The sequence below is a fragment of the Oncorhynchus masou genome, unplaced genomic scaffold (assembly GCF_036934945.1).
Source record: "Oncorhynchus masou masou isolate Uvic2021 unplaced genomic scaffold, UVic_Omas_1.1 unplaced_scaffold_929, whole genome shotgun sequence".
Classification (NCBI taxonomy): Eukaryota; Metazoa; Chordata; class Actinopteri; order Salmoniformes; family Salmonidae; genus Oncorhynchus; species Oncorhynchus masou.
Genome location: NW_027015772.1, coordinates 218,340 through 234,864, shown reverse-complemented (window position 1 = coordinate 234,864; position 16,525 = coordinate 218,340). Strand labels below are relative to the sequence as shown.

The 16,525-nt window shown below is 41.9% G+C and overlaps 1 protein-coding gene across 3 annotated transcripts in view; it reads left to right on the top strand.

Moving 5' to 3' along the window:
- Positions 1-16,525, top strand: part of LOC135538188 (beta-1-syntrophin-like) — a 108,432-nt gene that overhangs the window by 7,634 nt on the left and 84,273 nt on the right. For all 3 annotated transcript variants that reach the window (XM_064964153.1, XM_064964152.1, XM_064964154.1), the window contains exon 2: positions 9,092-9,308. In XM_064964153.1, the coding sequence (XP_064820225.1) occupies positions 9,092-9,308 (217 nt within the window). The remainder of the gene's footprint in view (positions 1-9,091; positions 9,309-16,525) is intronic.

Sequence of the window (16,525 nt, the reverse complement as noted above, 5' to 3'; positions counted from 1 at the left end):
ACTTGGTTCTGGGAGCAGGCACTGGACTCACCAGGCTGGGGAGACATACAGGCGGCCTCCTCCATGGCCGAGGCACCGGATGCACTGGGCCGTGGAGGCGCACTGGAGGTCTCGAGCAACGAGCCTGCACAACCTGTCCTGGCTGGATCCCCCCTGTAGCCAGGCAAGTGTGGAGAGTTGGAACAGGCCGCACTGGGCTGTGCTGGCGAACCGGGGACACCGTGCGTAGGGCTGGTGCCGTATAACCCGGGCCGAGGAGACGCACTGGAGGTCTCGAGCAACGAGCCTGCACAACCTGTCCTGGCTGGATCCCCCCTGTAGCCAGGCAAGTGTGGAGAGTTGGAACAGGCCGCACTGGGCTGTGCTGGCGAACCGGGGACACCGTGCGTAGGGCTGGTGCCGTATAACCCGGGCCGAGGAGACGCACTGGAGACCAGATGGTCCCTCCTGGCTCGATGCCCACTCTAGCCCGTCCGATTCGAGGAGCTGCGATGTAGAGCACCGGGCTATGCATGCGCGCTGGGGACACCGTGCACTTCACCACATAACACGGTGCCTGCCCGGTCATGGTGCCTGCCCGGTCACTCTCTCGCCACGGTAAGCACGGGGAGTTGGCTCAGGTCTCCTACCTGACTCCGCAAATCTCCCCGTGTGCCCCCTCCAAATAATTCTGGGGCTGCCTCTCGTGCACGTTACCTCGAGCCAATTCCTCGTAGTGTCGCCGCGCCACTCGAGCTGCCTCCAGCTCCTCTTTCGGACGGCGATACTCTCCCGGCTGTGCCCAGGGTCCCTTCCGTCCAATATTTCCTCCCATGTCCAGGAGTCCATTACACGCTGCTTGGTCCTTTGGTGGTGGGTAGTTTTGTAACGGATGTCGTCGGGAGAAGGAGAAGAGGACCAAGGTGCAGCGTGGTAAGTATTCATAATACGTTTAATAAATACGAAAACTTGAACAAAAACAACAAACGAACAGTTCTGCAAGGTGCAATACACGAAACAGAAAACAACTACCCACAAACACAGGTGGGAACAGGCTACCTAAGTATGGTTCTCGATCAGACAACGACAGACAGCTGTCCCTGATTGAGAACCATACCCGGCCAAAAACAACAAAAACATAGAAAAAAGAACATAGAATGCCCACCCTAGTCACACCCTGGCCTAACCAAAATAGAGAATAAAAAGCCTCTCTATGGCCAGGGCGTGACAAACAATCCCCACAGGAAGTACAGACTCCAAGGCAGGAATTACAGACTCCTAGGCAGGAAGTACAGACTCCTAGGCAGGAAGTACAGACTCCTAGGCATAGCAATAAACATAATGGACCCCAGCCTACTTTTATTTTCCCCTCTACTAAAATGGAACATTTCTATTTTGGAACAGAGTTGAGAACACACAGGTACAGATTCTAATGATTCTGGTTATTGACAGTTTCCAGGATATTGGTTTAGTTGAGTTTCTAAATGTGTTGACAGACACACACGCACGCACGCACGCACGCACGCACTCACACACACACACACACACACACACACACACACACACACACACACACACACACACACACACACACACACACACACACACACACACACACACACACACACAGAGAACACAGTGGAGAACATAACATAGCGAGCCAAAGCCAACAGACAGGGTGATAGTGAGTGTTTATAAGTGTTTATAAAAGTGGCAGCAATATAGAGACAACCAGTAGGAAGGAGAGAGAAGCAGAAAGAAGGAGAGAGAACCAGTAGGAAGGAGAGAGCAGAACCAGTAGATAGGAGAGAGCAGAACCAGTAGGAAGGAGAGCGCAGAACCAGTAGACAGGAGAGAGCAGAACCAGTAGACAGGAAAGAGCAGAACCAGTAGACAGGAGAGAGCAGAACCAGTAGACAGGAGAGAGCAGAACCAGTAGACAGGAGAGAGCAGAACCAGTAGGAAGGAGAGAGCAGAACCAGTAGACAGGAGAGAGCAGAACCAGTAGACAGGAGAGAGCAGAACCAGTAGACAGGAGAGAGCAGAACCAGTAGACAGGAGAGAGCAGAACCAGTAGGAAGGAGAGAGCAGAACCAGTAGATTGGAGCGATATGTGAACGAGAGAGAGAGGAATACTCCGAGTTCTGTGTATGACCTCACTCTGAAAGCATCCCGCTGGCGCCTGAACTAATGACACCACAACTACAACATAAGCGTGAGGATTAGATGAAAGGGCTTCAGCAAGGAATTCCCGTTAGACTACTTCATACCCTGCCCTTGCAGAGGTAGGCCTATTTGTATGCCAGATCTGTCAGCATCTATGCATAATGATGGTCTTACGCTTCTGTTCGATGTTGATACCTTTCTGTACTTATTCTCCTTCGTTCCTTAAAGAACAGGGCCTGTACTCGTGTTTCCGGGGAGGTTTCTACTTCGTTCCTTAAAGAACAGGGCCTGTACTCGTGTTTCAGGGGAGGTTTCTTTACATCGTTCCTTAAAGAACAGGGCCTGTACTCGTGTTTCAGGGGAGGTTTCTTTACTTCGTTCCTTAAAGAACAGGGCCTGTACTCGTGTTTCAGGGGAGGTTTCTACTTCGTTCCTTAAAGAACAGGGCCTGTACTCGTGTTTCAGGGGAGGTTTCTGTACTTCGTTCCTTAAAGAACAGGGCCTGTACTCGTGTTTCAAGGGAGGTTTCTACTTCGTTCCTTAAAGAACAGGGCCTGGTACTCGTGTTTCAGGGGAGGTTTCTTTACTTCGTTCCTTATAGAACAGGGCCTGTACTCGTGTTTCAGGGGAGGTTTCTACTTCGTTCCTTAAAGAACAGGGCCTGTACTCGTGTTTCAGGGGAGGTTTCTTTACTTCGTTCCTTATAGAACAGGGCCTGGTACTCGTGTTTCAGGGGAGGTTTCTTTACTTCGTTCCTTAAAGAACAGGGCCTGGTACTCGTGTTTCAGGGGAGGTTTCTTTACTTTGTTCCTTATAGAACAGGGCCTGTACTTGTGTTTCAGGGGAGGTTTCTTTACTTTGTTCCTTAAAGAACAGGGCCTGTACTCGTGTTTCAGGGGAGGTTTCTTTACTTCGTTCCTTAAAGAACAGGGCCTGTACTCGTGTTTCAGGGGAGGTTTCTTTACTTCGTTCCTTAAAGAACAGGGCCTGTACTCGTGTTTCAGGGAGGTTTCTTTACTTCATTCCTTATAGAACAGGGCCTGTACTCGTGTTTCAGGGGAGGTTTCTGAGGGGAGGACAGCTCATAATAACATGCTTTATGTTCTACACTGCAGGTGGTTGCTGAGAGGACAACGGCTCATAATAACGTCCAGAACGGAGTGAATGGAATGGTGTCAAACACCTGGAAACCATGGAAACCATGTGTCTGATATATTTGATACCATTCCACTCCAGTCATTACCACGAGCCCCGTCCTCCCCAATTAAGGATTCACCAACCTCCTGTGTCGTGTTTGTACACCTTTTCAGTACATCTTTGTCATGTTATCCTCTGAAACCTTCCCCTTGGATTGATGTAATAGGAACAGTGAATGCCAGAACTGTTGATCAGCTGATACACATAGAGGTCCATAGTTTAGGAATATAAACTGTTAAAACCTAATATATTTCTGTAATATATTACTTCTCTTTAGAGATTGATGTAATGCAGTCAGACTGATCACTGTTGGTGGAAGCAGATCCCTGCCTTTTACAGTGAGTAAATGGGTGACATCAGTGTTGTTCACATGGCCCTGTAATTTAAACTAACATACAGTCTGATACATTTTGTTTATAGCAGGGTAATAATAGCTATGTTATTCATGTCTACTGTGACTCGTGATCAATGCTGTGGATTTAACGTGATTCACAGATTGTGTCTATGAAACTGTGTAGCCACCAAATGACTAATGAATCCCATGTCCCAGAGTTGTGGTCTTTGGTCGGATTAGGCCTCTGAACGCCCAATTTTTCAGTTTTTGATTTGTTAAAAAAGTTTGAAATATTCAATAAATGTCGTTCCACTTCATGATTGTGTCCCACTTGTTGTTGATTCTTCACAAAAAATACAGTTTTATATCTTTATGTTTGAAGCCTGAAATGTGGCAAAAGGTCGCAAAGTTCAAGGGGGCCGAATACTTTCGCAAGGCACTGTATGTATACGTATATACTGTACTCTATATCATCTACTGCATCTTTATGTAATACATGTATCACTAGCCACTTTAACTATGCCACTTTGTTTACATACTCATCTCATATGTTTATACTGTACTCGATACCATCTACTGTATCTTGCCTATGCTGCTCTGTACCATCACTCATTCATATATCTTTATGTACATATTCTTTATCCCCTTACACTTGTGTATAAGTAGTTTTGGAATTGTTAGTTAGATTACTTGTTGGTTATTACTGCATTGTCGGAACTAGAAGCACAAGCATTTCGCTACACTCGCATTAACATCTGCTAACCATGTGTATGTGACAAATAAAATGTGATTTGATTTGATTTAATAGAACTGTATAATAGAACTGGACCACTAATAGAACTGGACCACTAGTAGACCTGTATAATAGAACTGGACCACTAGTAGAACTGGACCACTAGTAGAACTGGACCACTAGTAGAACTGGACCACTAGTAGACCTGTATAATAGAACTGGACCACTAATAGAACTGGACCACTAGTAGAACTGGACCACTAATAGAACTGGACCACTAGTAGAACTGGACCACTAGTAGAACTGGACCACTAGTAGACCTGTATAATAGAACTGGACCACTAATAGAACTGGACCACTAGTAGAACTGGACCACTAGTAGAACTAGACCATTAATAGAACTGGATCACTAGTAGAACTGGACCACTAATAGAACTGGACCACTAGTAGAACTGGACCACTAATAGAACTGGACCACTAATAGAACTGGACCACTAGTAGAACTGGACCACTAGTAGACCTGTATAATAGAACTGGACCACTAATAGAACTGGACCACTAATAGAACTGGACCACTAGTAGAACTGGACCACTAATAGAACTGGACCACTAGTAGAACTGGACCACTAGTAGAACTGGACTACTAATAGAACTGGACCACTAATAGAACTGGACCACTAGTAGAGCTGGACCACTAATAGTACTGTATAATAGAACTGTACCACTAATAGAACTGGACCACTAGTAGAACTGGACCACTAGTAGAACTGGACCACTAATAGACCTGTATAATAGAACTGGACCACTAATAGAACTGGACCACTAATAGACCTGTATAATAGAACTGGACTACTAATAGAACTGGACCACTAATAGACCTGTATAATAGAACTGGACCACTAATAGAACTGGACGACTAATAGAACTGGACGACTAGTAGAACTGGACCACTAGTAGAACTGGACCACTAGTAGAACTGGACCACTAATAGACCTGTATAATAGAACTGGACCACTAATAGAACTGGACGACTAATAGAACTGGACGACTAGTAGAACTGGACCACTAGTAGAACTGGACCACTAGTAGAACTGGACCACTAGTAGACCTGTATAATAGAACTGGACTACTAATAGAACTGGACTACTAATAGAACTGGACCACTAATAGAACTGGACCACTAGTAGACCTGTATAACAGAACTGGACCACTAGTAGAACTGGACCACTAGTAGAACTGGACCGCTAATAGAACTGGACCACTAATAGAACTGGACCGCTAATAGAACTGGACCACTAATAGAACTGGACCACTAATAGAACTGGACCACTAGTAGACCTGTATAACAGAACTGGACCACTAGTAGAACTGGACCACTAATAGAACTGGACCGCTAATAGAACTGGACCACTAATAGAACTGGACCACTAGTAGAACTGGACCACTAATAGAACTGGACCACTAATAGAACTGGACTACTAATAGACCTGGACCACTAGTAGAACTGGACCACTAATAGAACTGGACCACTAATAGAACTGGACCACTAATAGACCTGGACCACTAGTAGATCTGGACCACTAATAGAACTGGACCACTAGTAGACCTGTATAACAGAACTGGACCACTAGTAGAACTGGACCACTAGTAGATCTGGACCACTAATAGAACTGGACCACTAGTAGACCTGTATAACAGAACTGGACCACTAGTAGAACTGGACCACTAATAGACCTGGACCACTAGTAGAACTGGACCACTAATAGAACTGGACCACTAATAGAACTGGACCACTAATAGACCTGGACCACTAGTAGATCTGGACCACTAGTAGCTCTACTGAAGTAACGTTGGCACGGACTCTTAACACTATCCTCACCAAACATAACAGCAGTAAAGACCTCTCTGCTAATGAAAACATAGTAAATGATTCCTTTGTCTTGTTGGTCCAGTGACCTACATGTGGGAAGCCAGCCTCTAGACAGGTTGTGAAAAAGCTTACTCATTATTCTCCTCTCTCATATTCCCAGTGAAGTACATGAGAGAAGCCAGCCTCTAGACAGGTTGTGAAAAAGCTTACTCATTATTCTCCTCTCTCATATTCCCAGTGAAGTACATGAGAGAAGCCAGCCTCTAGACAGGTTGTGAAAAAGCTTACTCATAATTCTCCTCTCTCATATTCCCAGTGAAGTACATGAGAGAAGCCAGCCTCTAGACAGGTTGTGAAAAAGCTTACTCATAATTCTCCTCTCTCATATTCCCAGTGAAGTACATGAGAGAAGCCAGCCTCTAGACAGGTTGTGAAAAAGCTTACTCATAATTCTCCTCTCTCATATTCTCAGTGAAGTACATGAGAGAAGCCAGCCCCTAGACAGGTTGTGAAAAAGCTTACTCATAATTCTCCTCTCTCATATTCCCAGTGAAGTACATGAGAGAAGCCAGCCTCTAGACAGGTTGTGAAAAAGCTTACTCATAATTCTCCTCTCTCATATTCCCAGTGAAGTACATGTGGGAAGCCAGCCTCTAGACAGGTTGTGAAAAAGCTTACTCATAATTCTCCTCTCTCATATTCCCAGTGAAGTACATGAGAGAAGCCAGCCTCTAGACAGGTTGTGAAAAAGCTTACTCATAATTCTCCTCTCTCATATTCCCAGTGAAGTACATGAGAGAAGCCAGCCTCTAGACAGGTTGTGAAAAAGCTTACTCATAATTCTCCTCTCTCATATTCCCAGTGAAGTACATGAGAGAAGCCAGCCCCTAGACAGGTTGTGAAAAAGCTTACTCATAATTCTCCTCTCTCATATTCCCAGTGAAGTACATGAGAGAAGCCAGCCTCTAGACAGGTTGTGAAAAAGCTTACTCATAATTCTCCTCTCTCATATTCCCAGTGAAGTACATGAGAGAAGCCAGCCTCTAGACAGGTTGTGAAAAAGCTTACTCATAATTCTCCTCTCTCATATTCCCAGTGAAGTACATGAGAGAAGCCAGCCCCTAGACAGGTTGTGAAAAAGCTTACTCATAATTCTCCTCTCTCATATTCCCAGTGAAGTACATGAGAGAAGCCAGCCCCTAGACAGGTTGTGAAAAAGCTTACTCATAATTCTCCTCTCTCATATTCCCAGTGAAGTACATGAGAGAAGCCAGCCTCTAGACAGGTTGTGAAAAAGCTTACTCATAATTCTCCTCTCTCATATTCCCAGTGAAGTACATGAGAGAAGCCAGCCTCTAGACAGGTTGTGAAAAAGCTTACTCATAATTATCCTCTCTCATATTCCCAGTGAAGTACATGAGAGAAGCTAGCCTCTAGACAGGTTGTGAAAAAGCTTACTCATAATTCTCCTCTCTCATATTCCCAGTGAAGTACATGAGAGAAGCCAGCCCCTAGACAGGTTGTGAAAAAGCTTACTCATAATTCTCCTCTCTCATATTCCCAGTGAAGTACATGAGAGAAGCCAGCCCCTAGACAGGTTGTGAAAAAGCTTACTCATAATTCTCCTCTCTCATATTCCCAGTGAAGTACATGAGAGAAGCCAGCCCCTAGACAGGTTGTGAAAAAGCTTACTCATAATTCTCCTCTCTCATATTCCCAGTGAAGTACATGAGAGAAGCCAGCCCCTAGACAGGTTGTGAAAAAGCTTACTCATAATTCTCCTCTCTCATATTCCCAGTGAAGTACATGAGAGAAGCCAGCCCCTAGACAGGTTGTGAAAAAGCTTACTCATAATTCTCCTCTCTCATATTCCCAGTGAAGTACATGAGAGAAGCCAGCCTCTAGACAGGTTGTGAAAAAGCTTACTCATAATTCTCCTCTCTCATATTCCCAGTGAAGTACATGAGAGAAGCCAGCCTCTAGACAGGTTGTGAAAAAGCTTACTCATAATTATCCTCTCTCATATTCCCAGTGAAGTACATGAGAGAAGCTAGCCTCTAGACAGGTTGTGAAAAAGCTTACTCATAATTCTCCTCTCTCATATTCCCAGTGAAGTACATGAGAGAAGCCAGCCCCTAGACAGGTTGTGAAAAAGCTTACTCATAATTCTCCTCTCTCATATTCCCAGTGAAGTACATGAGGGAAGCCAGCCCCTAGACAGGTTGTGAAAAAGCTTACTCATAATTCTCCTCTCTCATATTCCCAGTGAAGTACATGAGAGAAGCCAGCCTCTAGACAGGTTGTGAAAAAGCATACTCATAATTCTCCTCTCTCATATTCCCAGTGAAGTACATGAGAGAAGCCAGCCCCTAGACAGGTTGTGAAAAAGCTTACTCATAATTCTCCTCTCTCATATTCCCAGTGAAGTACATGAGAGAAGCCAGCCTCTAGACAGGTTGTGAAAAAGCTTACTCATAATTCTCCTCTCTCATATTCCCAGTGAAGTACATGAGAGAAGCCAGCCTCTAGACAGGTTGTGAAAAAGCTTACTCATAATTCTCCTCTCTCATATTCCCAGTGAAGTACATGAGAGAAGCCAGCCTCTAGACAGGTTGTGAAAAAGCTTACTCATAATTCTCCTCTCTCATATTCCCAGTGAAGTACATGAGAGAAGCCAGCCCCTAGACAGGTTGTGAAAAAGCTTACTCATAATTCTCCTCTCTCATATTCCCAGTGAAGTACATGAGAGAAGCCAGCCCCTAGACAGGTTGTGAAAAAGCTTACTCATAATTCTCCTCTCTCATATTCCCAGTGAAGTACATGAGGGAAGCCAGCCCCTATGTGAAGAAGGGTTCTCCTGTGTCAGAGATAGGCTGGGAGACGCCCCCACCTGAGTCCCCGAGGCTGGGTAGCCCCCACTGTGACGTCCCCGTCACCCCCACCATGTCCCTACAGGGGGACAGGAGGTACATCCCCTTACAGATGTGTTACGTCACCAGGAGCATGACTTCTCCAGACCCTGAAGACAGGTAAAGGCTCCAGCATCATTCTGCTTTACTATTATTCTGTTTCCCCCGTATATCATTATCTACAGGGGCGTAAGGACAGGGGGTGCAGAGCTGGGTGGCGTCACACTTCTACAATTAGAATCGATTGGATTTATATTGCGAGTGTTTTGCCAGATGCAGTGCCTTCAGAATGTGAAGACAACAACCTCACAGAAGATGAACCATATCCATCAAACCTACCATATTTCCTGGTTTATTACAGACAGAACTGTCAGATACCTTACAGTGAATGCCTTCAGAATGTCTTCATACCCCTTCACTTGTTCCACATGTTGTTGGGTTACAGCCTGAATTCAAAATGGATTCCATTGATCTTTCTGCCCGCCCATCTACACACAGTAACCCATAATGACTAAGTGAAAACGTGTTTTTATCAAATTTATTGGAAACTAAATACAGAAATATCTCATTTACATAGGTGTTCCCACCTCTGAGTCAATAATCAAATGTATTTATAATCAATCAATCACGTTTATTTAAAAAGCCCTTCTTACATCAGCTGATTTCACAAACCCAGCCTCAATACATGTTAGAATTACATTCGGCAGTGATTACAGCTGTGAGTCTTTCTGGGTAAGTCTCTAAGAGCTTTGCTCACCTAGATTGTACAATATTTGCACATTATTGAAGGTGCTGAAGGTGCTGTAATAAAAGCAACACGTTACATTGTGACGGGGGAGAGACTCATCTCATCCAGCACCAATGAGTAACTCCCACCACTTGTTTTTCCTGGGACAGTGTAACAGGGATGGTCGTCTCTGTGACAGTCACAATGGATTAACTGCTGCGGTTCTCAACTATCAGAGTGTTCAGAGTTTAAGAGATGTTACCTTGATTAACCAACACAGAGAAACGGTTTCTATCTGACACATAGTCTACCTTAATTAACCAACACAGAGAAACGGTTTCTATCTGACACACATAGTCTACCTTAATTAACCAACACAGAGAAACGGTTTCTATCTGACACACATAGTCTACCTTAATTAACCAACACAGAGAAACGGTTTCTATCTGACACACATAGTCTACCTTAATTCACCAACACAGAGAAACGGTTTCTATCTGACACACATAGTCTACCTTAATTAACCAACACAGAGAAACGGTTTCTATCTGACACACATAGTCTACCTTAATTAACCAACACAGAGAAACGGTTTCTATCTGACACACATAGTCTACCTTAATTAACCAACACAGAGAAACAGTTTCTACCTTAATTAACCAACACAGAGAAACGGTTTCTATCTGACACACATAGTCTACCTTAATTAACCAACACAGAGAAACGGTTTCTATCTGACACACATAGTCTACCTTAATTAACCAACACAGAGAAACGGTTTCTATCTGACACACATAGTCTACCTTAATTAACCAACACAGAGAAACAGTTTCTACCTTAATTAACCAACACAGAGAAACGGTTTCTATCTGACACACATAGTCTACCTTAATTAACCAACACAGAGAAACGGTTTCTATCTGACACACATAGTCTACCTTAATTCACCAACACAGAGAAACGGTTTCTATCTGACACACATAGTCTACCTTAATTAACCAACACAGAGAAACGGTTTCTATCTGACACACATAGTCTACCTTAATTAACCAACACAGAGAAACGGTTTCTATCTGACACACATAGACTACCTTAATTAACCAACACAGAGAAACAGTTTCTACCTTAATTAACCAACACAGAGAAACGGTTTCTATCTGACACACATAGTCTACCTTAATTAACCAACACAGAGAAACGGTTTCTATCTGACACACATAGTCTACCTTAATTAACCAACACAGAGAAACGGTTTCTATCTGACACACATAGTCTACCTTAATTAACCAACACAGAGAAACAGTTTCTACCTTAATTAACCAACACAGAGAAACGGTTTCTATCTGACACACAGAGTCTACCTTAATTAACCAACACAGAGAAACGGTTTCTGTCTGACACATAGTCTACCTTAATTAACCAACACAGAGAAACGGTTTCTATCTGACACACATAGTCTACCTTAATTAACCAACACAGAGAAACGGTTTCTATCTGACACACATAGTCTACCTTAATTAACCAACACAGAGAAACGGTTTCTATCTGACACACATAGTCTACCTTAATTAACCAACACAGAGAAACGGTTTCTATCTGACACACATAGTCTACCTTAATTAACCAACACAGAGAAACGGTTTCTATCTGACACACATAGTCTACCTTAATTAACCAACACAGAGAAACGGTTTCTGTCTGACACACATAGTCTACCTTAATTAACCAACACAGAGAAACAGTTTCTACCTTAATTAACCAACACAGAGAAACGGTTTCTGTCTGACACACATAGTCTACCTTAATTAACCAACACAGAGAAACAGTTTCTACCTTAATTAACCAACACAGAGAAACGGTTTCTATCTGACACACACAGTCTACCTTAATTAACCAACACAGAGAAACAGTTTCTATCTGACACATAGTCTACCTTAATTAACCAACACAGAGAAACGGTTTCTATCTGACACATAGTCTACCTTAATTAACCAACACAGAGAAACGGTTTCTATCTGACACATAGTCTACCTTAATTAACCAACACAGAGAAACGGTTTCTATCTGACACATAGTCTACCTTAATTAACCAACACAGAGAAACGGTTTCTATCTGACACATAGTCTACCTTAATTAACCAACACAGAGAAACGGTTTCTATCTGACACACATAGTCTACCTTAATTAACCAACACAGAGAAACGGTTTCTATCTGACACACATAGTCTACCTTAATTAACCAACACAGAGAAACGGTTTCTATCTGACACACATAGTCTACCTTAATTAACCAACACAGAGAAACGGTTTCTGTCTGACACATAGTCTACCTTAATTAACCAACACAGAGAAACGGTTTCTATCTGACACACATAGTCTACCTTAATTAACCAACACAGAGAAACGGTTTCTGTCTGACACATAGTCTACCTTAATTAACCAACACAGAGAAACGGTTTCTATCTGACACACATAGTCTACCTTAATTAACCAACACAGAGAAACAGTTTCTACCTTAATTAACCAACACAGAGAAACGGTTTCTGTCTGACACATAGTCTACCTTAATTAACCAACACAGAGAAACGGTTTCTATCTGACACACATAGTCTACCTTAATTAACCAACACAGAGAAACGGTTTCTGTCTGACACATAGTCTACCTTAATCAACCAACACAGAGAAACGGTTTCTGTCTGACACATAGTCTACCTTAATTAACCAACACAGAGAAACGGTTTCTACCTTAATTAACCAACACAGAGAAACGGTTTCTATCTGACACACATAGTCTACCTTAATTAACCAACACAGAGAAACAGTTTCTACCTTAATTAACCAACACAGAGAAACGGTTTCTATCTGACACACATAGTCTACCTTAATTAACCAACACAGAGAAACGGTTTCTGTCTGACACATAGTCTACCTTAATTAACCAACACAGAGAAACGGTTTCTACCTTAATTAACCAACACAGAGAAACGGTTTCTACCTTAATTAACCAACACAGAGAAACGGTTTCTGTCTGACACACATAGTCTACCTTAATTAACCAACACAGAGAAACGGTTTCTACCTTAATTAACCAACACAGAGAAACGGTTTCTGTCTGACACACATAGTCTACCTTAATTAACCAACACAGAGAAACGGTTTCTATCTGACACACATAGTCTACCTTAATTAACCAACACAGAGAAACGGTTTCTATCTGACACACATAGTCTACCTTAATTAACCAACACAGAGAAACGGTTTCTGTCTGACACACATAGTCTACCTTAATTAACCAACACAGAGAAACAGTTTCTACCTTAATTAACCAACACAGAGAAACGGTTTCTATCTGACACACATAGTCTACCTTAATTAACCAACACAGAGAAACGGTTTCTATCTGACACACACAGTCTACCTTAATTAACCAACACAGAGAAACAGTTTCTATCTGACACATAGTCTACCTTAATTAACCAACACAGAGAAACGGTTTCTATCTGACACATAGTCTACCTTAATTAACCAACACAGAGAAACGATTTCTATCTGACACATAGTCTACCTTAATTAACCAACACAGAGAAACGGTTTCTATCTGACACATAGTCTACCTTAATTAACCAACACAGAGAAACGGTTTCTGTCTGACACATAGTCTACCTTAATTAACCAACACAGAGAAACGGTTTCTATCTGACACACATAGTCTACCTTAATTAACCAACACAGAGAAACGGTTTCTATCTGACACACATAGTCTACCTTAATTAACCAACACAGAGAAACGGTTTCTATCTGACACACATAGTCTACCTTAATTAACCAACACAGAGAAACGGTTTCTATCTGACACACATAGTCTACCTTAATTAACCAACACAGAGAAACGGTTTCTGTCTGACACATAGTCTACCTTAATTAACCAACACAGAGAAACGGTTTCTACCTTAATTAACCAACACAGAGAAACGGTTTCTATCTGACACACATAGTCTACCTTAATTAACCAACACAGAGAAACAGTTTCTACCTTAATTAACCAACACAGAGAAACGGTTTCTATCTGACACACATAGTCTACCTTAATTAACCAACACAGAGAAACGGTTTCTGTCTGACAAATAGTCTACCTTAATTAACCAACACAGAGAAACGGTTTCTATCTGACACATAGTCTACCTTAATTAACCAACACAGAGAAACGGTTTCTATCTGACACACATAGTCTACCTTAATTAACCAACACAGAGAAACGGTTTCTGTCTGACACACATAGTCTACCTTAATTAACCAACACAGAGAAACAGTTTCTACCTTAATTAACCAACACAGAGAAACGGTTTCTGTCTGACACACATAGTCTACCTTAATTAACCAACACAGAGAAACGGTTTCTATCTGACACACATAGTCTACCTTAATTAACCAACACAGAGAAACGGTTTCTGTCTGACACACATAGTCTACCTTAATTAACCAACACAGAGAAACAGTTTCTACCTTAATTAACCAACACAGAGAAACGGTTTCTGTCTGACACACATAGTCTACCTTAATTAACCAACACAGAGAAACGGTTTCTACCTTAATTAACCAACACAGAGAAACGGTTTCTATCTGACACACACAGTCTACCTTAATTAACCAACACAGAGAAACAGTTTCTATCTGACACATAGTCTACCTTAATTAACCAACACAGAGAAACGGTTTCTATCTGACACATAGTCTACCTTAATTAACCAACACAGAGAAACGGTTTCTATCTGACACATAGTCTACCTTAATTAACCAACACAGAGAAACGGTTTCTATCTGACACATAGTCTACCTTAATTAACCAACACAGAGAAACGGTTTCTATCTGACACATAGTCTACCTTAATTAACCAACACAGAGAAACGGTTTCTGTCTGACACATAGTCTACCTTAATTAACCAACACAGAGAAACGGTTTCTATCTGACACACATAGTCTACCTTAATTAACCAACACAGAGAAACGGTTTCTATCTGACACACATAGTCTACCTTAATTAACCAACACAGAGAAACGGTTTCTATCTGACACACATAGTCTACCTTAATTAACCAACACAGAGAAACGGTTTCTATCTGACACACATAGTCTACCTTAATTAACCAACACAGAGAAACGGTTTCTGTCTGACACATAGTCTACCTTAATTAACCAACACAGAGAAACGGTTTCTACCTTAATTAACCAACACAGAGAAACGGTTTCTATCTGACACACATAGTCTACCTTAATTAACCAACACAGAGAAACAGTTTCTACCTTAATTAACCAACACAGAGAAACGGTTTCTATCTGACACACATAGTCTACCTTAATTAACCAACACAGAGAAACGGTTTCTGTCTGACAAATAGTCTACCTTAATTAACCAACACAGAGAAACGGTTTCTATCTGACACATAGTCTACCTTAATTAACCAACACAGAGAAACGGTTTCTATCTGACACACATAGTCTACCTTAATTAACCAACACAGAGAAACGGTTTCTGTCTGACACACATAGTCTACCTTAATTAACCAACACAGAGAAACAGTTTCTACCTTAATTAACCAACACAGAGAAACGGTTTCTGTCTGACACACATAGTCTACCTTAATTAACCAACACAGAGAAACGGTTTCTACCTTAATTAACCAACACAGAGAAACGGTTTCTATCTGACACACACAGTCTACCTTAATTAACCAACACAGAGAAACAGTTTCTATCTGACACATAGTCTACCTTAATTAACCAACACAGAGAAACGGTTTCTATCTGACACATAGTCTACCTTAATTAACCAACACAGAGAAACGGTTTCTATCTGACACATAGTCTACCTTAATTAACCAACACAGAGAAACGGTTTCTATCTGACACATAGTCTACCTTAATTAACCAACACAGAGAAACGGTTTCTATCTGACACATAGTCTACCTTAATTAACCAACACAGAGAAACGGTTTCTATCTGACACACATAGTCTACCTTAATTAACCAACACAGAGAAACGGTTTCTATCTGACACACATAGTCTACCTTAATTAACCAACACAGAGAAACGGTTTCTATCTGACACACATAGTCTACCTTAATTAACCAACACAGAGAAACGGTTTCTGTCTGACACATAGTCTACCTTAATTAACCAACACAGAGAAACGGTTTCTATCTGACACACATAGTCTACCTTAATTAACCAACACAGAGAAACGGTTTCTGTCTGACACATAGTCTACCTTAATTAACCAACACAGAGAAACGGTTTCTATCTGACACACATAGTCTACCTTAATTAACCAACACAGAGAAACAGTTTCTACCTTAATTAACCAACACAGAGAAACGGTTTCTGTCTGACACATAGTCTACCTTAATTAACCAACACAGAGAAACGGTTTCTATCTGACACACATAGTCTACCTTAATTAACCAACACAGAGAAACGGTTTCTGTCTGACACATAGTCTACCTTAATCAACCAACACAGAGAAACGGTTTCTGTCTGACACATAGTCTACCTTAATTAACCAACACAGAGAAACGGTTTCTATCTGACACACATAGTCTACCTTAATTA